At 55.0% G+C, this 21,311-nt stretch overlaps 2 protein-coding genes across 4 annotated transcripts in view; one reads left to right on the plus strand and one right to left on the minus strand.

Annotated features, from left to right (window-relative positions):
* Positions 1 to 7,899, minus strand: part of LOC134390255 (receptor-type tyrosine-protein phosphatase V-like) — a 36,266-nt gene extending 28,367 nt beyond the window's left edge. The window contains 12 exon segments of the mRNA XM_063113472.1: positions 191 to 466; positions 625 to 864; positions 934 to 1,154; positions 1,156 to 1,372; positions 1,561 to 1,830; positions 2,027 to 2,252; positions 2,254 to 2,300; positions 2,464 to 2,512; positions 3,964 to 4,046; positions 5,051 to 5,119; positions 6,660 to 6,794; positions 7,881 to 7,899. Of these exon segments, the coding sequence (XP_062969542.1) occupies positions 191 to 466; positions 625 to 864; positions 934 to 1,154; positions 1,156 to 1,372; positions 1,561 to 1,830; positions 2,027 to 2,252; positions 2,254 to 2,300; positions 2,464 to 2,512; positions 3,964 to 4,046; positions 5,051 to 5,119; positions 6,660 to 6,794; positions 7,881 to 7,899 (1,852 nt within the window).
* Positions 7,900 to 8,124: 225 nt separating this feature from the next.
* Positions 8,125 to 18,744, plus strand: PTPN7 (protein tyrosine phosphatase non-receptor type 7). 3 transcript variants are annotated; one of them, XM_063115089.1, is made up of 10 exons: positions 8,125 to 8,266; positions 10,083 to 10,272; positions 10,798 to 10,981; positions 11,231 to 11,315; positions 12,762 to 12,838; positions 14,349 to 14,486; positions 15,043 to 15,153; positions 15,862 to 16,019; positions 17,788 to 17,901; positions 18,651 to 18,744. In XM_063115089.1, the coding sequence occupies exons 2-10, from the start codon at positions 10,151 to 10,153 to the stop codon at positions 18,742 to 18,744; spliced, it is 1,083 nt and encodes a 360-aa protein (XP_062971159.1). In that variant the 5' UTR covers positions 8,125 to 8,266; positions 10,083 to 10,150. The 3 variants fall into 3 exon arrangements, with proteins under 3 accessions (XP_062971159.1, XP_062971158.1, XP_062971157.1); XM_063115088.1 differs by lacking the exon at positions 8,125 to 8,266 and adding an exon at positions 8,862 to 9,046 and having other exon boundaries at positions 10,099 to 10,272; XM_063115087.1 differs by lacking the exon at positions 8,125 to 8,266 and having other exon boundaries at positions 10,151 to 10,272; positions 11,234 to 11,315.
* Positions 18,745 to 21,311: the final 2,567 nt, after the last annotated feature.

The following is a 21,311-nucleotide window of genomic DNA, read 5'->3' on the forward strand; positions in this document are numbered from 1 at the left end:
AGTGGATAGAGGGATGGATGGATGGGTGGATGGCTAGCCAACCAGATTATAGAGGTGGAAAGTGCTTGTAAATAGATTCACGAAAGGCCTCATATTGGACTCGTGACACTTTGAGTCAAGAACACGGCACACAGAAGGGTAGAAAGTAGACCCTCACCCTCACTACCCTGGGCTGCAGCCAGGAACTCACAGGTGCAGGCGCAGCTCCTCTGGATGCTGGAGCTGAGGCTCCCCGCCCAGGCCCATACCAACACAGTATAGCAGGAGCCGGGCACCAGACCCATCAGAGTCAGGCTGGAATTGTCTGGGCCCAAGTGGACAAGACTTCTTGGTGACCTCTGGCTGCCCTCCTGGTGCCAGGTGACCCTGTAGCCTTCTCACTGCCCTGGTGCTGGGGCCCAGCCAATGTCCAGGTCATAGGGACTGCCTCTGCCAGTGACCTCCAGGGACTGCGGTGCCAGGGGACCTGAAGAGAGGGGAAGTTTGGTGAGGGGGGCCATACAGTGTCTGTGGCCCTTTTATGTCCCCTGCCCAGCTCCCTTGAGCCTCTCCTCTACTCTTACTCCCCTCCCCATGGCAAGGCCTTCCAGGCCCAGGGCCAGGGACATAGAGGCTGGCACTCACTTGTGTGGCCCGTGAGGCTCTGGGTGATGACTCCCAGAGATGAGGCAATGTCCACCTGGTACCTGGGCCCAGGCACCAGCCCACAGAAAGTGATGCTGGTGGCACCAGATGGCACGGAGATGTTTCCAGTGAGGCCTGGGGCACCCTTGGCATAGAGCAGCGCCTGCCTCTCCCTGGTGGCCTCCAGCCCATCCAGCTGCAGCTTGGCACCACTGCTTTGTCTGGGGTGGGCTGCAGAATCTGGAGAGGAGGCTGGCCCTGCAGAGTGAGGATCCACCTGCTCCTTGATGCAGATGCCCTTGGTGGGACCCATCCTGCTCCCACCAGTCCAGACTCACCATCCAGCCAAAACCTTCAGCTCCAGAGCATAGTGTCCAGTGGTCAGGGACCCTGGAAATGTGGTGTTGAGGGCCTCAGGGCCCAGAACGGTGCTCTCCTCCACCGGTCCACTTAACCTCAGCAGGTAGCCATCCTGGGCACCTGGCCCCACCCTCCAGCTTGCCCAGAGCTCAGGGGGCAGGGGAGTCAGCAGCAGCACTAAGCGTCAGCTCATAGCGGGTGCCTGGAGAGAGGTGAAGGAAAGTGTGACTGGAACTCTCGCGTCTGACAACTGCAGTCAGGTTAGTGCCACTTAGGAGGTCTGTGAGCACTAGGTGGAGACAGGCAGCCCCCTCAGAGCCATTCCAGGAAGCTTGTAGGGCCCTGGTGCCCAGGGTCTGCAGCACCAGGTGATCTGGAGACACAGGGGCTGGAGGGAGAATGGAGAGGGCAAAGTCAGCCTTGAGAAAGGGCCTGGAGCAGGGTGCTGGCACCAACTCCGGTGCTGGGGAGCCCAAAGCCCAGCCACATTGGGGCATGGCTGCCTACAGGACTCTGGACTTACCACCACTCCTGCCACTCCCAGATTGGGCTGCTCTGCCCAAGTGTCCACCTTGCCTGTCCACTGGTGGATGCTGGTCTTCACTTGGAGGTTGCTAGCCCATGTGGTAACTTCTAAAACATACTCAATACCTGGCAAGAGGTTGCCAAAATTGTAGGACAGGGTGCCGGGGGACATGGAGATACTATGTGCCAATGTCTGGGATTCTAGGTGGTGGAGGAGAAGTTGGTAGCCATCCTGCTCCCCAGGGGCATCACCCCATGAGGCCTCCAGGCTGGATGGGCTCCCAGGGCTGTGGAGCTGCAGTCCACGGAGAGTTGACAGGGCTGCATCAGAGAAAGAGAGAAGCACCAAGGTCTGTGCCGAAGGGCATCACCCCTCAGCTTACAGTGCTTCTAAATGGGCCACTGTGCCAGACATGGTTCTGGGAGAGGCTGCCCCGTGGCTACCCTGCTCCCGCCGGCCCTCCAGGGCAGCCATCCTGGGCAATGTCCCCTCCCCCACAGCCTGCAGACCTCTAGCCAGTACGGGTAATGAGGATAACAATGACATTCTGCCCACAGGGTTGCAGGGCAGTCACTTCCAGCTGGTAGCGACTCCCTGGCACCAGATCCTGGAACTCAAAGCTGGATGCGTTGGTGAGGGCCTGGAGTGGCTGCCCTTCAGGAGAACTGAAGGGGCTCAGATGGCTGAGGCAGGGGACAAGGCTGAATCCATCTGGCTCCAGGGCTGCCCAGCTCAGAAAAAAAGCTAACAGGCTTCCCCTGGGGGCTGATGGTCACTTTCAGGAATGGCCCTGGGGAAAGAAGGTGCATTCAGCATTTCCTAACACCCCTTCTCCCCTAAAGAAGGAGGGAAGGCATAAACAGGGCCAGAGCAGAGGCAGGGCTTGGCATGGAGAAATTGGCCCTGCACCCCCACTTTCCCCCCCACCTCCCTCCTTCACCAAAGACACCTACCTCCACTCTCCCCACCTGGGCTCCCTTCCAGAGAGGGGCACGAGTCTTCCTGTAGGAAGAAAGGGAGGGGAGAGGGGAGATCAGCAGAGGACTCTGGGGTCCAGGCCTCTGGGAAAGCCAGTGGGGGACAGGGCCAGGATCAGAAAGAAGGTTCTCCCCTTGTCTGACACTCATCTCCTGGAAGCATGCCCAAGGTGCGGCAGGCAGCCCGGAGCAATCTGTTCTCACTGTCCTCCATGCTGGCCCATGTGGGAAGGGAGCAGATTTCCTTGTTGCCTAATGCAGACCAGCTGTGGGGCTCCACGGGGTGAGGGGGGAGCCTGGACGTGCCCTGGAGAGCAGAATCCCATCCACCGCCACTGCCCCCCATGCCCACAGGATTGGGGGCCTCATCCTGATGTCTGCAGAGGAAAGGTGGAAGGCAGCAGACGGAGGAACCAGTCCCCCCCAACCCATTGCCCCGCTGGCTGGTGGGTGGGCAGGCAGGCTGGCAAGGGTGGGAAGGGCAGAGTTTCAAGCAGACGGCAGGAAGTGGTCAGCAAAGAGAGAGGGGCTGCTTCTCAATCTCAGACCCTGACCCCCACCCGCCCAGTCTTAGCAAGCCTCCGTGAGGGGAGACAGGTGGAGACTGTCTCTGGGCCCAGAAGATGGAAGGGGACTGTAACTCTCAGACTGCAGACAAGCCCACCTCTGCCCTCTGTCTCCCGCACCATCCACACTTCCAGAAGCTGGATCTCCAGTCAGGGGATGTCCTGCGCCCTTGGGGAAGACCAAGAGGAGAGATGGCCTTGCAAATGGACACATAGAGCAGAGGTAGCTAGCCCCCCACTCCCTGACCCTGGAAGAGGGGCGTGGTGTTGACTCCATCAACATGTGTGAGATAGACAGGGTGTATGTGTTTGTGTGTGTGCGTGTGAGTGTGTGTGAGTGTGTGTGTGTGTGTGTGTGTGTGTGTGTGTGTGTGTGTGGTCCTGATGACACCATGGGCAGGTGTGTTCTTGTGTGCTGGGTGGATGGACCAGCTGAGTGTGTCCCCGTTTGTGTATCCATGTGGCACCATGCTCTTGTGGACAGAGGCACAGAAGCACATCCTTTTGGGCCCTGAGTCACAGCATTTGTAGATCTAGAGCTCACTTGGCCCTTGCGACTCACCTGGTCCCACCCACGTACTGCCCAGATGAGGAAGCTGATATCCAGAGAGGGAAAGAGCCCAGCCTAAGGTCCCACCTGTGTGAGCAGAGAAGCTGGACTTGAACCTGGGATTTCGGACTCCACAGAAAAGAGAAGGCAAACCCTGCTTCTAACCCCCCAAATAGGGGTCCTCTCAGCTTGGAACCTCTGGGGAGTGACTCAAGTCCCCATAATCTTCCTCCACTTCCTCTACCTGGGACAGCAGAACCCACCCTGGTTTCCCTGCCCAGGCAAGCCTGCCTGAAGCCTGGCCTAGAAGACACTGAACTTGAGGCTTTGCTTTACCCCAGCCTAGAGCTGGCTACTCACCTTGAGCTGCTTGTCCAGGTGCTCCCACCCCAAGAGAGCCAAGGGTGGAGAGGGAGGGAGAGCAGGAGAAATGGCTCTGGGCCCTGAGAAGGAAGACCAGGATTCATCAAACTCAGGAAGTGGAGAGGAGGATTGTGCAGAAACAGACAGGTAAAGAAACTCTACCAAGACAGCTTCTGTGGGAGCCAGACTCTTGCAGGCCTGCTCTGCCCGGAGGACTGGCATGGGTCTGAGAGCAGCCTGGCTCCCTGCTCAGGCCAGAGCCAGGGGCTGCTGCCCCTCCCCCACTCCACCCAGCCCCAAACCTCAGAGCTGCCCACCCAGCCCCTGGATGGGGGCCTGGAAACTCAGCACTGCAGACTCATCAGATTTTCCAGGCTCTGTGTGTGTGTGTGTGTGTGTGTGTGTGTGTGTGTGTGTGTGTGTGTGTGTACACACAGGCATACATGTGATCTTTTGAAAGAGGCAGGGCATGAAGGGGTGCGGGAAACACACCATGCCTTCATCCCTCCCCTCACCAGGGGGACCTCATTACTCTTTCTAGCCAAGCCTTGATCAGCAGCCAAAAAGGCGAGAAGTGGGCGAGATTCTCTAATTCAGAATCTAAGTAGAGGAGATGAACAGGACATGGGTTTAGGTAAAGGGGAGCTCAGGACCTGCCTTAGAAGCCCCACAAAAAGAGAGACTTGTTGGGGACAGTACAGACCTCATATCTAGTCCTATGGATAGAGCCTTGAGGAAGTCCCTAACCACAGAAGGCACAGTTAGCCAGTCCCCCACCCAGTCTGCGCAGCCTTAGGGATGGGAGAGAGGGCTCAGGAAAGGGGGCAGAAAGGTTCTAACAGATAAGAAGCAGACTCTGCAGCCCAAGCCTCTCCATTCAGCAAAAAAATTACCACAAGGGCTGTACCTCCTCCCTGGCAACAACCCCCACAGATAAACCCACATCCTCTCCCTAGAGAACCCCTGAGGTCCTCCTGAGGTCTCAGAGCACCTTACTGATTCTTCCTGAAGAGAGCCAGCAGGGGCAGGTCCATGCATCCTGGTTCCCAATGTGAGCAGCCCTGGTCTCCCCCTACAGCTGTACCAGCAGATCTCTTCCGGCCCCTCACCTGCTCTACTACAGCCTGAAGCCAGGTCTTGGGCAGCCCCCACGCTAGAGGAAGATAATCACCAGGCAGGAGAGGGGCAGGTGGCTCCGGATAGCCAAGCTGCCCCCTTTCCTCCCACGCTCTGGGGAAGGCCCCACTGACCAGGTTGCAGAAGGCAGCAGGGCCTGGATGCAGCAGACTGGGGAGGAGCTGGGCGTGTATGCACACATGCAGACTGTGAGGGTGCACGGACCTGTCTGGAAGGACACATGAGTGGGAGTCCAGGGACAACATGGAGGGGGAGCGAGACAGGAGGGCCCCTGGGAAGAAAGGGCCATGTTGCGGAACAGATGTCCATTGTGCTGGTTCTGGGCTTGGGAAAGGAGGACTCTCTTCTGCCCTAAAGTCCTCCTCCCCAGGATCCTGAGTTCCAGCAACAGGCAAAGAACCAGACTTTTTTCTAGAGCTCCCAGCAGGCTGGCCCTAGTTCCCCCAGTGCTGAGCTGACCCCGATCACTGGTTGGTGCTATCAGCCAGAGGCAAGGGATATGGGAAAGGACCCCCACCAGCCAGCATCCAAAAGGCAGCAGGGGGGAAACTGGACAGATGACATTCAGAATGGCCAGGCACAGGGATGCAACCCTTGGGACATTCTCCGTGGGTCTGTCTCCTCCCTCACCCTTCACACTGGCTGGCCCAGACCCAGTCCTGTGCCCCCTCACAGCACTTCCCTGCCCAACTCACTGCGTGTTTCTTCCAGTCTTCCTGCCTCCTCCTGGATGAGGCTTTCCAGATCCCTGTTCTCTTTGTCTCTGTCTGCCCCACACAACCAGGGGCAAGCCTGGACCTGTAAAGTTGGAGCAGAATGAGCCAGCTTAGGCTGGCCTAGGATATTGCAGGCTTGGGCAGGGAGAACTCAGGGGCAGCCACCTAGGATCCTAGGGCTTCTCCAGAAAGGAACTGAGGAGGGTGGCCAGGCAGGGGAGCAGGACAGGTGGAATCAGCAGGACCCAGGAATCCTGGCCCCCAGTAGCTGAACCTCTCCCCAAGATCTCCAACATCTTAGAATTATAGAGTGGCAGCCCTTGCCTCTGGGGGCCAACAGCAGCCTGGCAAGGAGCTCCCTAGGGGCTGCCTGGAAACAAAGACTTCTGGGAATTACAGATATAACCCCACTCCCACCTCTACCCCTGCTGCTGGGGGCTTCTGATGCTGGAGACAGGGAGTTGTGGCTCACAACCCTGGAATTGGGAATGACCAGAGGAGGGAGACAGGAGAGTCGGGACATGCATGGCTAGAGCTCAGGAGGGACGAGGGCACCCACCCCAGGCCTCAGAAAGAAAGACATCGCCCTGTACCAGTCCTCCCCAGCCTAGCCTGGGGGCCTGGTACACCCCCCCCACCCTCTCTGGATCGGACTACTTCCCCATCCCAGCCGCAGTGCGGCCCCTGGCAGTGACTCCCTCCGGAACCTCCCCGCTGCTGGGGTGGAACTGCCCCAGGCAGCCCTCTCCCTGAAGGCTGGCTGGAGAAAGGAAGCAGTGGGAGGAAAGGGGAGGAAGGTGGAGTCTGGGGAGAGGTGAGACCCAGGCCCACTGCCCTCACCCGCCCACTGACAGCTCCTGAGCACCCAGCTGTGAGCAAAGCCCTCCACAGGCCTCACAGCACCTGCTGACAAGGAGGTGCTGTCAGCCGCTGGGCAAGGGAGGAAGCTGATGAGATTCAGGGAAGCTCGGTAACCTGCCCGAGGTCACACAGCTAATGAGCCACAGTTTAGACTCATCACAGGAAGCTCTTTCTGGCTTCCCACTATTACTATACTTGCTCTGAAGTTGAGGGTGTCTAGAACCTGAATCCCAACTCAGGAAGACAAATCAACAATTGGAGTGACAGAAGTTTGAGGTCTGCCTGGGACAGTTCCACCCCAGGTGTGGGAAGGTCCAGAGGGAAGAGGGAGTCACTCCCAGGAACCTCCCAGCAGCCTGCATGGGCAGAGCTGACCCCAGAGAGGACAGAGAGGGGTGTGCCAGGACCCCAGGCCTGGCTGCGGAGGGGCTGGTGCAGGGTGATGATACATGTCGTATCTCATCTGAGGCTTGCAGTCGGTGCCTTCACCCCTCCCGAGTTCTGGCCACACTGTTCCATGAATATCCAGGCATTTCTAAGCAGAAGGGGAGAGCCTCGTGGTCTTGCCTAATGCTCACCTATTGCCCCCCCCACACACCCCCAACTACCTTTCCCATCTCCTGGCTTCCAGCTTCCTTGTTCTGTGCCCAAGAGCTCAGTTTCCAACTGCTCAGACCACTGTGAAGGGCAAGGGTAGTGCTCACAGCCAACCTGGGGGCACCGGGTGACCAATGTGGGGACAGTTTGCACGCTTCCTCCTCCCCCACCCCTGTGGTATCCTAGCTTCCTGTTCTTGATAACCATCAACAGTTTGACCCAAAGGAGGTGGCCCCCTTTCCAGTCCCCTCCTGCCCCCTCCTTTATCCCCAGGGCCCCCACCGTCCACCAGTGGAAACACTGTCTGGTGTGTGGGAATTGAGGTGGAGCCCAGCTTCAGGTCACTGCCTCAAAGTATGTTAGGGACTCCCAGGCTCCTGCTCCCCTCCACCCCATGCTGGGCACCGGGGCCAACCACTTCCCCAGCTCTGATCGGCCTCCTCCTCAGGGAAATCCACCCACTCCCCACAGGAGCATAGACTACAAGGAAGAAGGAGCCAGGATCAGCTGGCCATGGAGGGGTCAGGAAAGAACCCGTCCCCAAGAGCAAGGGCAGGTGCTGGGAGGACTCCTGAGGCCCAAAGGGTCATCCTCATTCCTCACCTCCACCCTCCTCCCCCATGGGCCGGCAGAAGACCGGCCCCTCCCCACCACCCTCTCCAGCGTGCCCACCCCTCCGCCTATTGTACATAATTTCTTTTTTGCTGTCATGGGTTGACATCTGAATCAGAGAAGTGGGAGGAAGAGAGGGGACGCGGATTGTGCGCTTTGGGGGCCGGGAAGGGAAAGGGTTTGGAATGTTACAAGGTAAAAGGAGAAGCAGCAAGCATGAACGGGCTGCTGCTGGCCAGCGAGGGGCCTGCTGAGGCCATGCAAGGGCAGGGGGCACTGGAGTCTTGGACCTGGGGGCCACTCCCCAGGCTCCAGGCATCCAAGCACCCCAGCAACGAAGAGGACATGGAAGACCCCTGGTGTGAGGACCAGAGACCGTCTACTTGCTGTAAGTCTTCTGAGTAGATGTCAGGGTTCTGGGGGAGGTTTAAAGGGGGCTGGGGTTGGGGGGAAGCCCCTCAGACTCTCCCACAAGGTGTCTCTGATACCTGCTTCCCAGTTGGCTGGAGAGCTGGGGTGCGGCTCAGGGCCTGGAGAGGACTTTCTGGCCTGGCCCTGTGCCTTCCTTTTCCATTGCAGAACAAGGATTCCTGCCTCTCTTTTCCCCCTCTCCAAGTCTGTGCCACATCTGCTCCAGGAAGGTGCGGCCTGGGCTGGGCCATGAGTTCCCAAGGCTAGACGTGGCAAGGGCTTCCAGGGAGAGGGCTCTGGGGCAGAAGCGGAGATGTGGAAATAAGTCTCTGGCCAGGGTCAGGTTGAGCAGGAGAACCTGGGTCTCTGTGGGATGGCATCGAGCTGAGGGTCAGCTGAGTTCTGACCATCAAGCAGGCAGGGACTGTACATGACAAAGACCTAGAAGTGGAGGGAAGAGGACTTAGAAGGTGGGGGAACTGGGGTGGCCGCCCATTCCCGAGGAGCAGGGCCTTAGGCCCCAGGCAAAGGTGCTGGGACACCACCAGCCTGCCCCCACAGGGGCACAGGCAGGAGGCACCCGACCCCTGGTGGCAGCAGCAGCAGGCAGCTGGGTGTGCGTGGGTGGCAGCAAGGAGGGGCGAAGGGAGGAAGCTGGCTTCCTGAAGCCTTCTCAGCCCTCAAAGACAGACTGACAGACAGACAGACAGCTGGCAAGCAGCAGCCTGGGGGACACAGCTGCTTCAGTAAGTACCAAAGCGGGGATTAGGACTCCTGTGGCCCAGGGGCGGTGTAGACTCTAGGGAAACAGGAGGGCATCTCCGAGGAGGGTGTGCGAAAGGGTAAGGTGGGCGCCACAGTGCCTGGCCAGGGAATGGGCACTGACATTCCTGATTCCCGGAGGCTGGGAGGGCAGCGAAGCCCCAGAGAGCCCCAGGGAGCCACAGGAGAGCAAGGCTAAAGGGCCACCTCCTGCTGCAGGAAGACCTCTCTCGACCACCTACACCTGCACAGCTGCTCTGTCCCCTCGCCTCTGACCTGTGGGCTTAGCCACTCTAATGCCCCTGCCACCTCAGCCACTGTGACACTGGCTCTGGGAGATGGGAACTGCCCCCAAGAGGAGAGAGTCTCATCACCTCTGTGCCCCTCTCTTGCCCCCAGCTGTCGCCTCACCATGCGCTGTCACTCAAGGGCTTGGTGAGGCCATTTCCTGTGACGGTTACGGAGGCGGGAGACAGGGGGGATGGGCAGGAGGAGGAAGGAAACACCCCCAGCCTACCTCCCTGGACAGAGACCCAAGAAGTCAGAAATGGACTTGGAAGGGGGATCACCAGCAGTTAGGAGGGGACCTGTTAGGGGCCAGCAGCCCAGCTGGCTAGACCTCCAACTGGCTCCAACACTGTTGGAGGCCTCAAATGTCTCATTCAGGAGAAGCCCCACTGGCCAGACTTAGACATGGTTCCTACGAGCTTTCATTGTCCTGGACTTCTCTCCTGTACAGCCCCGTGTGCTTTGGCCTCAGGCCTTTCTCCCCTCTCTCCCTTCCTCCTCTGGATTCTGTCCTATCTTCACCCACAGTCTCTACCCTTTATCTTGCCTTACTCTAACCCCAGGCTGCCTGCTGCTTTGGGTCCCACCAAAGAGATCCTGTCCTTCCCATCATGAAAAAGGACCACTTCCTGGGGAACAGAAGACACCCTTAGTGAAAACAGAACAGAAGGCCAGCCTGGGCTGGGGAGCCTCCTTATGGCTAATCAGGCAGGCCAGAGGTCAGCAGCTGAGGGGTCTTCTCTTCCAGGTGGACCTCATGGCTGAGTGAGCCTCCCCTGGGTCCAGCACCCCACCCCAGCATGATCCAGACCTGCAGGGGGCACTCCAGAACACAGTCTTCGACCTTGTCTTTGGGGACAACCATGACCCAGCCTCCACCCACCAAAGCACCAGCCAAGAAGCATGTGCGGCTGCAGGAGAGGTGAGATCTTTCCTGGGAGAGGGGACCTTCCTAGCCCTGAGCCCCCATTCGGCTCCTCCCTTCCCTCTGTCTGCCCCTCCAGCTCTGACAGCTAAGACCCTCAGTTGTTGACTCCAATCTGGAAAGGAAACTGATAGCATTCATTTGCATGTAGTCGGCATGTCATTTGCATGTCTGGGGCACAAAGTCTCATGTCAATCCTGAGTCTGCTCCCAGGATGGGCTGAACAGCCCCTGAGGCAAGGCCAGGGGCCTTCTTGGTGTCCGATGTAGGTCCAAGCCTCAGGGCCACGCTGGGAGTGGGAGAGGTAGGAGCTGGAAGGAGCAGGTGGGCTCAAGGCTGCCCTGTTCTGGCTGATGAGGGAGAAGGGTAGGCAGAGAGGGGCCTGAACCCTGAATTCCTGGGCCTCTGGGTCAAGGGAAAGACAAGGAGCAGCCTCGTCAGATGTACCTTATAACAACAGCAACTGTAAGAAAAGCAGATACTGTTGCGTGCTCACCAGGCACTGGTTGGCTATGCCTGCAGGCGGGGCTCCAATGTGGCTCTGATGCTGGATGTGCGGTCCCTGGGGGCTGTGGAGCCCATCTGCTCAGTGAACACACCCCGGGAGGTCACGCTGCACTTTCTGCGCACAGCTGGACACCCCCTTACCCGCTGGGCCCTGCAGCACCAGCCTCCCAGCCCCAAGCAGCTGGAGGAGGAATTCTTGGTAAGAATTTGGGGTCCCCTCTGTATGACTCTGCCCTTCTGTATAGAGGCAGCCAGCTGGCACAATTCCATCATGCGCACTGCACTATCTGAGCCCCTTAGTCCCTAGGCCTCCACTTCTGCCCACCAGCCTACATGTTAGTGCTGAGAAGCAAAGGCCAGTGCCCAACTGTACAAGAAAAGGGTGGAAGGGGAGAAAAGGAGGCAGTGAAATGGTATCAGCTGTTCACTCATTTCCTCCCCCTACCAGAAGATCCCCTCAAACTTTGTCAACCCCGAAGACCTGGATATCCCTGGCCATGCCTCCAAGGACCGATACAAGACCATTTTACCAAGTAAGAACTGCAGCAGGGATCAAGGGAGGTGGGCACCATCCCTGTGGCTGGAGAACTTCAGAAGGCAGAATGCACAACCATAGCCAGGGAGGATACCTTACCTGGAGCCCCTTCTGTCAGCAGAGAAATGCCAACAGCACGCCCTGGCTGGGGGAGGAAGGAGCAATCACCATAACAACAGAATCTGCAGATGTTTACTGTGGGCCAGGCATCGCTCCTTTATATTAACTCATTTCTCACAATGACCCCATGAAGTTAGTATTATGGTATTATTATGCTCACTTTACAAATGGGGAAACTGAGGCACAGAGAAGTTGCATAACTTGCCCAAGGCTGCAGGCCCAGCAAAGGTTTGCAGTGGAAGAGGCACCACAAGGATGGCTCCCCAGAAAGGGCACTGAGAAACAGCTGGAGGCAGCACAGTGACTGGCAAGAAAACAGTGACAGGTTGGGATGGAGGACCCTGGGCTGTGAGGGGTTGACCCTGCAAGTTGACCGACCCAGCACTAGCACCTCCTCTTTTTCAGAGGCAGGCATGAGGCCCTCGGACCATCAGGCCCTTGGAGCCTCTCCTCACAGAGCAGCCTCGTCTGGCTAACCCGTTCCAGCGACTTGCAGTCTTGAGGCCTTTGCTCGGCCAAGCACACTGGTCCTGCCTCCTGCTAGCCCTTCCGGCGTGACCTCTGTCTGCATGGCCGGATCAAGGGGCTATTAGCATGCTTCCAAGTGGTGGGGAGGAGTAGCCCTTAATCTCAGCTTACCTCTAACCAGCCCTTCAGCCACCAGAGAGGGGAAAGGTCCCTTTGCCTGAGATTCCCCTGGTTACTGGGGTACCCTGTGTCTACAGCCAGGCCGGCACAGGGACAGTGAGGGTCTCCTATCCTCTCCTCGCAAGCCAGCTTCTTCATCCCTGTTTAGGTTTGATATGAAGAAATCTTTCTGCCTTAGAGGGAGAGGCCAGTTTGCCTAGCGGCTGGGCAAAATCAGAATTCTAGTCCCACTTCACCACTGTGTGATCCTAGGCAAGTCCTTCACCTGAATCCCATCTTTCCCATCAGAAGAAAATTCTGCCTCCACAGCCTCTCTTTTTCCATTCCTATCGGTGCCCTCCTGTTCTACACCCGTATTGATCTCAAGGCTAGAATATTATAATAACTTGCCATTAGGTTTCTGCTGCTCCCTTCCCTTCCCTGTCTAGTCTGTCCTACACACACAGCACTTACTCAGTTAACCTTCCCAAAGGATTGCTTTCATCATATCACTCTCCTCCTCAAAAACTTTCCATGAATCCCTGTTGTCTGTGCATAAAATAATTCAATGGGTATCGGGACACCTACTATACACAAGGTACTGTGATGAGTACAACTGTCCTCTTTCTGACCTGTTGAAGTCTGCATTAGTTGGTCACCTTTTGACCTCTGACCTCTGCTGATTTTTACTTCTTAGATCCCCAGAGCCGTGTCTGTCTCGGTCGGGCACAGAGCCAGGAGGACGGAGACTACATCAATGCCAACTACATCCGAGTGAGTGGCCTGGCTGTGGTGGCAGTGTGGGGAATTAGGGGGTGGGGGTGGGTAGTTCTATGTTTGAAGATGTCAGAGAATACCTTCCATCTCTGGCTGGGTTTCTCTCTCTGCTCCAATTCACTGTTGCCATAGTCCTGCCAAGCTGGGATGGATATTGAACAGGCCCCAAGACACCAACAAACCTAGAAAACAAAGGAGATGTTTAAAATTTCTGGAGGGCTGGCCAGGTAGCTCAGTTGATTAGACTACAGTGTTATAATACCAAGTGCAAAGGTTCAGATCCCCTTATCGGCCAGCTGCCAAAAAAGAAAGCGGGGGCAGACTTTCTGGAAGAAGAGGCCACCAAGTCTCCTTCACCTACCCTATCGCCCCATCCATGCCACCCCTCTAAACTTGGCAGGGAGTTAGCATTGTTGAACACAGTCCTAGCTTCTTCTTCTTTTTTAAAAGATGACCGGTAAGGGGATCTCAACCCTTGGCTTGGTGTTGTCAGCACCACGCTCACCCAGTGAACGAACCGGCCATCCCTATATAGGATCCGAACCCGTGGCCTTGGTGTTATCAGCACCGCACTCTGGGCCGGCCCTCAGTCCTAGCTTCTTGAGGGCTAGTCGCTCCTTAGATCTACATGAGAGATGCCAGCACAAATTGGAGCTCTCAGCTCTCTCCCCTTTCTCCCTTCTCTCTCACCCTCTCTCACTTTAACTGCTCCTCAAGGAGCCTCCTTGGTGGAGATGGTTTGATAGGAAGCGCAAAGCCGGTGGGCTCTCTGCCCCAGCTCCCCGCCTCCACTGGCCCTGGGTATATATGAAAACAGCGCTATCTAGCGGCTGAAGGTGGGCAGGATGGAGTCATGGGTGCAGAGAGGAGAGCGGTCAGCCGGGAAGCCTTGGGGCCACATGGTCTCCCACTGGCCAGCCTACGGGCAGACAAACAGCGGTCTGGTTTTCACCATCATCTTGAGGAGCAGGAAGCTGAGGCTCCTGAAGAGGAGAAAGACAGATGAAGGAGAATGTGTTACATTTCGCTACTAAATATATAAAAGTAATACATAAAAGCAAAACATTGATTCAACAAATATTGAACACTTTCGTTATTGTTATTTCGTGCTAGAAGAAAACAGCAGGGGAGGAAGGGAACAAACGTTTATAGAGCACCTGCTATATGCTAGACTCTCAATATGTCTTGTTGAATTTAATCTGTACTACATTCCTGCAGGATAGATATTATCAATGCCCAATTTTCAGATGAGAAACTGAGGTGTACAGAGCCCAGGGAACTGGCTTATAGTGGAAAGCTAGGAAACGGCAGAACAGGGACTTGAACTCAGATGTTCCCCACTCCAGAACCCATGTCCTTTCCACCATGTGGCCTCTGGGTGTGCCTTCATGCACGTGTGTGTCTGTGTGCGTGTTCACTGGCTTCAGCGCCTGCCGAGTCTGGGATTTCCCCAGAGCTCCAGACTCACAGCTCCGCCTCCCCTTGCCCTGTGCTTGCACCTCCCCAGGGCTTTGACGGACAGGAAAAGGTCTACATCGCAACCCAGGGCCCCATGCCCAACACTGTGTCTGACTTCTGGGAGATGGTGTGGCAAGAACATGTGTCCCTCATTGTCATGCTCACTCAACTCCGAGAGGGCAAGGAGGTAGGAGGCAGAGCCACAGTCCTTGGTGAACCCAGAAAGGGCTACACCCTGCCATCACACACACACAAGCACGCGCGCACGCACGCACGCACGCACAAACACACGCACACGCACACGCGCGCACACGCACGCACGCACACACGCAGGCACAAACACACGCGCACATGCACGCACACACGCGCACACACGCTCACACGCGCGCGCGCGCGCGCACTCGCGCACACGCACACACGCGCACACACGCACACACGCACACGCAGAGCGGGTCAAGACCAGGGGCTTCCCTGGGAGCTGAGAACACTGTCAGCCAGCCCCAGCTCCTACCTCTCAGAAAGGTCCCTGAGATATACCCCAGGGAGGCTGTCCATAGCCAAAACATGGGAGGGGGCGAGCACTTTGTCTGCAGGGGTCAAGCTCAGGGGAGCCGGGCCCCAGTTGCTGACTCCTCCCCAGTGGGGGTGGGAAGCGAAGAGGGAATACCACCCACCATGCTGTCCTGGCCCCCACTCCAGCTGATAGACCCTCCCCTTCTGACTCCCAGCTCCCTCCCTCCTAGAAATGTGTCCACTACTGGCCCACAGAAGAGGAAACCTACGGACCCTTCCAGATCTGCATCCAGGACATGAAAGAGAGCCCAGAATACACTGTGCGGCAGCTCACCATCCAGGTACCACCCCCTGAGGCCAGGCCCAGTTCACAGGGAAGTTGGGCCACCCTCAGCATCTCTGGAACTCAGGTCCAACCTTCGCTAGGAGCCAAGGGTTTATTCATCTAAACCTTTGTGAACCCACATCTAAGGGAAGGGCTTGAGCCACAGAAGAGAAACTGGGGTACTATCCCCAGGGAGCCTCTAGCCTAATAGGGCAGAGCCAACAAACCAAATGGGGAGCAACAGGAGGTGACCATCCATCTACACTGAATGGCCCAGGTGAGGGAGGTGGGATCCGGGAGTCCTGCTGAAGGAGTGAGAGGAGGTTGGAAGAGATGCAAAATTCAAAGTACTTTTAAAATGCCTCTATCATTGCATTGTGTTTTAAATTGTTCAAAGCATTTCTCTGTCAACTCATTATCCTCCAAGCATCCTGGGAAGTAAACTAATCGGGGTAAGGGACTTCCTAAAGTCATGTGCTAGTGAGAGCCAGAGCCAGGACTTGAACTTGGGTCTTTCCCCTCTCCCGGAACAATGCTCTTTCCCAGCATTTTGCAGGCAGGGGGAGAGGGTGTGATGAGAAGGAAAACAGTCAACCTTGCCCGTTTTGAGTTGATGACTCCTCCATGGGGTAATTCCAACTGTCGCCCTTCTGTGGCACCAGAGAAGAAGGCAGGCAGTGTCCCCCACCCTGATGCTGGCTCACATGTCTCGTCTCCATCCCAGCACCAGGAGGAGTGCCGGTCAGTGAAGCATGTCCTCTTTTCAGCCTGGCCCGACCACCAGACCCCAGAATCAGCTGGGCCCCTGCTACGCCTGGTGGCTGAGGTAGAGGACAGCCCAGAGACAGCTGTCAACACTGGGCCCATCGTGGTCCATTGCAGGTGCGTGGCCCTGCCCCCTACCCCCCCACCCCCAGCAGCCTTTGCACTGTGCTGCCCTCCCCCTCCCACAGGGTCTCTCCTGGGAAGGGGTTTAAGCAGAACAGCATCAACAGCATCAGGCAAGCCCAGTTCTTACTTGGACAGGAATCTCTAGGTCATTCTGCTCTTGCTACCTCCTTCATGCAGAGCCCAGACATCAGGGCTGGACACCCGGGCTCAATCCAGAGAGGGGATGGAATATCAGGAAGGTCCCGGTCTGCTGGGGAAGGCCATAAACATGATCCCCGCACTGGGGACTTATATTGTTCAACAAATGCTTATCGAACACCTGTTACTGTCAGGCACAGTCTTAGATGTTAAAGAGAGAGCAGTGAACGAAACAGTTTGGTTTCATCCCTGATAGTTTATGGCCTATGGGAAAGACAGCAGATCAGAGAACTAAGTACAACACAATGTGATGGAAGCTCTGACGGAAGTAGCATGGGGAGCACAGAACCAAGTTGCCTAATCCAGATGTGGCCAGAGCAGGTTTTCCAAGACAAAGGACATCCAGGCTAAGCTAAGACTTAAAAGATGAATTAGCCAAGTATAGAGGGGGAGGGAGGCATTCCAGGCAGATGGAGCAGAGTATGCAAAGGCCCAGAGAAAAAAAATTTTAAATTGATACATTGCTGGGAGCAGGGTTAAAGGGTGGGCCTGAGTAAGGTCATGCATGGGGACAATAAGAGATGAGACTGGAAGTCAAGTAAAGGCCAGATGATGAAGGGCCCTGTAGGACTGGCTGAGACACTTGGATTGGCCATTTTAAAAGAATACTTTGGCTATCATGAAAAATGGATTGGGGTCAAATGAGGGGGTAAAGCAGGAGACAAGACTGAAAATAAGAACACCATTTGAGGGCTGGCCCTTGGCTCACTCGGGAAAGTGTGGTGCTGATAACACCAAGGCCACGGGTTCGGATCCTATATAGGGTTGGCCAGTTAGCTCACTTGGGAGAGTGTGGTGCTGACAACACCAAGTCAAGGGTTAAGATCCCCTTACCGGTCATCTTTTTAAAAAAAAAGAACACCATTTGAGAGTACATCTCCCAAATAAAGCAGAACATAGAGGCAAAAAGTAGGAACAGAGGGAGCTCACAAACCCACTCACAGGTGCCACCTGAACATAAGTGCCGGGAGGCATTAGTGGCTTCTATCAGGGATTCACCCAAGAAGACTTGCTGAAGAACAGGAGGGCTGAGAGGGTTTTGAAATCAAGAAAGGGCATGATAGAGCAGAGCAGAGAGCAGAGCCTGTGGGAGGGACCTGAGGTGGGAAGCAGAGTGCCGAGCGCTGGCAACTCTGGAAGACAAGTCTGTGCTGGGAGGAAGTCATGGTTAGACAAGGAGGGCTCAGGAGCCAGCCAGCCCACAAGTGGGGGACGGTCAGCTGGAAAGTGCTGTAGACCGCTAAGCAGAAGAGAGATTCATCAAGATGTTCACAGGGACCGGAAGGTGAACTGAAACACACGTGGAGCGGGGCTGGTAAGAAATGTAAACTCCTCCAGTGCCCGTGATAACCTTCTTCCAGCCTGGTCCCCAAGGAGGCTGGAATCTGAAGTATTTCTACCTGCCTCCATCCCCAGAGCCTTAGCCCCCCCAAATAGAGCACCTGTAGGTCCCATTTCTTAACCCAGAGTTTGGAGCCTAGCTCCCATCTTCCCTGGCCGCCTGGCTCCCATGGTCCCTGGTCTCCTGTGACCTCCCCCTCCCCTCCTTGGCTCTATTCAGTGCAGGGATTGGTCGCACTGGCTGCTTCATCGCCACTCGAATTGGCTGTCAACAGCTGAAGGCCCGAGGGGAAGTGGACATCCTGGGCATCGTGTGCCAACTACGGCTAGACAGGTGGGTCCATGGATGTGAATAAGACATTTACAACATTAATATTAACAAGTGACACCAGTGCCTCGAGCATCAGAGCTCTGCCAGGCACATCACCATCAAGCACTCCTGCCAGAAAGGAAGGGACTCTTTTTGCTTACAGAGCTGTTTATTTTGCAACTAACACCCAGGATATAATATCTATCTGGAGTTTTAGCTTGGGGTACTGGAATTAAATATGCCACTCTATGGATTTACCTTGAGCCTTCAGTCTTTTGTTGTTGTTTCCAAATTCCCTACTCAGTGGAAAGTTGGGAAATGGAGCATGGTTGGTTCTAGACACTGGGCCACCGCAAGTAAGGCACGGAAGCTCATTGGGTTTGGAGACAGAGGACCAGGGTTCAAATTCTGACCTCTATCTCACTGAGCTGTCACTATAGTTCGCTGAGCCCCCATTTCTTTATATAGACAAAGGTAATGGCTCCTTCCCCAGAGAGGGGTTGTAAGGAATGAGTTAAATTATGTGAAAGTGTTTTGAAAAATGGGAAATACTATCCAAATGTATGGAATTATTATTTTCACTTTTTTTTTTTTTTTTGCTATTTATTTTTTAATTTTTTAATTTTAACGAGAGGATAAACATATGTGAAGGAGTTGGCATGTTCTTTGAGAAAGTCTGGACTTTCCCAATAGACTATGGAGACATTGATCTGAGCCATTTGGCAAGCACCCTGACCCTCCTTCGCTCATGGGCTGTGTGTTTCTCCTTGCAGAGGGGGAATGATCCAGACTGCGGAGCAATACCAGTTCCTACACCACACTTTGGCCCTGTATGCAGCCCAGCTGCCTGAAGACCCCAGCCCCTGACCCCTGCTTCCCTCCACCGGCCCAGGTGCCAACCTCCCCTCAGACCTGGGAGGGTGGGTCTGAGGAACATGGGCTGTGTGATCTGGGGGTACCCCCTGGGTGGACAAGGGAGAGGGATGCCTCCTTAGTGAGGACTTACAGTCACAGGAAGCTGCATCAGCAAGGACGAGGAGCCAGACTCCAGGCCTTAACCACTAGCCACTCCTCTGCTTCTTCTAGTGGCCCAGATGGACAATAGAGGGGACCTCCCATGTCTCTGAATTCAAAGATAGCAGCTGACACTTACAACAAAGAAGCCTAGGTGTCCTGGTCTTCTCTAAGATGCTCTTTGTGAGCTTTATTTTCTTTGTCTATAACATCGACATTAAGTGATTTGCTGCCATAAGGGGAAAGCAATCAGAGAAGTTCCTAGAAGCCATTCCAACTGTATCCCCCTCCTGGGGCTGGCAAGAGGCTGATTCCAAGATCATCCTTCACCTAGGCTCTGCCTAAGCCCAGGCCAGATGCAAGAGCTGGGAAAAGTCTGGTTCTGACCTCAGTCAAATTCTTAACATCCTAGCAGTGACTCTCTGCTCCCTCATCTCACATCTGTGAGGGCTGGACCCCCCTACAAAAGAGAACAAGGACCCAGATTACTTCTGCTTCTGTCCATGTGTTCTGGGAGCAGGCTACAGAGGTGATCAGGCCTGGCAGTTGAAATCTCTGGCAGAGGGAATATGTGGGGACCACTTACTCAGAGGCCAAGAGGACTGCCCCTGCTTCCATAATTGCTGGCCACTCACCCCAACTACTCTCTAGGGAGACCCAGCATTCTCTTCTGTTCTTTGCTTTCATGACCTCAGAAGACACTCTGGGTACCCAGAAAGTACAAAAGAAAGAGGAAAGAAAAGGAGACAGAACTCAGTTTGATTTTATTTTATTTTATTTTATTTTTTTTTTTGTCTTTTTCGTGACCGGCACTCAGCCAGTGAGTGCACTGGCCAGTCCTATATGGGATCCGAACCCGTGGCGGGAGTGTCGCTGCGCTCCCAAGCACTGCACTCTCCTGAGTGCGCCACAGGGCCGGCCCTCAGTTTGATTTTAGATAACCAACCCCTGCTACTACCCTCCACACCCTGCATTTGCAGAGTATGCCTGGAGAGCTTGGTTGTTTCCATAAAAAATCTGGGTTATAACCACTCCATGCAGACACAGAGGCTCAGACTGAACTGGGATGCCTCACTGCCTACCCCAGAGAACTAATTCCCCTCATCCATCTCAGGATCAACACAATTTCTAGGAGACCCCAGATCTACCTCAGAGCTGAACCAAACACCCAGGAAGGCATCTAACCCTTCGCCCTCCTTGAATCTGAGATGGGATGCTCATCCTGAGATGGAGATGAAGGTCAGGCACCATTTCACCTGGTACTCAGCCCCTGAGATCTGCTTTGCTGATACCAGTTCTCTGTGGAAACTCCCAAGGAGCTGGCTCCTGGAGAACAGCTGGGCCTCATCATTCATGACATCTCTTCTGAAGAGTACGCAGTGCTAAAACTGAGGCTAATTTTCTCAAGGCTTCTGCGTGGTTGCACTAAGGAGCTGCTCCTTCCTTATAGCATCAGGGACAGGCTTGCCCACACCTCCACCTTTCCTAAGCCCTGTGAGAGGCACTACAGTGTGTGTTGATGTAGCCAGGTGGAGGGCTCTCAAGTGGCTGATCCTGTCCTGAGCTCAGACCCAGCCTGGAGGGAAGCAACTTCATAGCCCCACAGGCTCTCCTCCCTGGTGCAGTCACCCCAATCCCATCTCAGAGTGCAGAGGGTTCAAGCTCCAGAAAAATGACTAAGTGAGAAAATAAAGACTTCTTGAATGACTGAGTCACTCTTTCTTTCCATCTTCTTCTCAGGCATCTGGGGCCTCTTTGTAGCAATACAGACAGTAAGATGACTCCCTAGAGCAGGAATAGGCTACAAATCTTTACCTCTGGGATATGCACTTTGATAGCACTTCCGTGGACATAAAACAAAGTGAAATGAAGTCAATTTAGGAAGTGAGACAGAGGTGTACTGTCCTAATCTGCTCAGGCTGCTATAACAAAATACCATGAACTGAGTGGCTTATTAACAACAGAAATGTATTTCTCACAGTTCTGGAGGCTGGGAAGTCCAAGATCAAGCCACCTGCAGATTCAATGTCAGGGCCTGCTTTCTGGCTTACAAGCAAAGCCTTCTCTCTGTGTCCTCTCATGGTGGAATGTGCATGAGCTGGCGTTCTCTTCTCTCTCTCCTTTTTTTTATAAGGGCACTAATCCCATTCATGAAGCCTCTGACCTTGTGACCTAATCACCTCCTAATAACATCACCTTGGAGATTAGGATTTCAACATATGAATTTTGAGAGGACACAAATATTCAGACCATAGCATGTATCTTAGGAGCTAGAGAGGGATTTATAAAGGGCAGAGACTAGAAAGATATAGTGCTTAATAAATGAGAATATTATGCTGGTCCAAGACTTTGTGATTCCTCCACTATGGCAACTGTTTGATTATTTGGGGTCATCTAACTCTTGGGCAGGTTTAACAGAT

Source organism: Cynocephalus volans, chromosome 11 (assembly GCF_027409185.1).
Source record: "Cynocephalus volans isolate mCynVol1 chromosome 11, mCynVol1.pri, whole genome shotgun sequence".
NCBI classification, from domain to species: Eukaryota; Metazoa; Chordata; class Mammalia; order Dermoptera; family Cynocephalidae; genus Cynocephalus; species Cynocephalus volans.

Excerpts from the sequence above, each read along its gene's own strand:
- PTPN7 (XM_063115089.1), top strand. The coding sequence starts at position 10,151 with ATGATCCAGACCTGCAGGGGGCACTCCAGAACACAGTCTTCGACCTTG. Across the intron at positions 10,982-11,230 it reads AGCTGGAGGAGGAATTCTTG|AAGATCCCCTCAAACTTTGT; the intron begins GTAAGAATTTGG and ends TCCCCCTACCAG. Across the intron at positions 12,839-14,348 it reads TCAATGCCAACTACATCCGA|GGCTTTGACGGACAGGAAAA; the intron begins GTGAGTGGCCTG and ends GCACCTCCCCAG.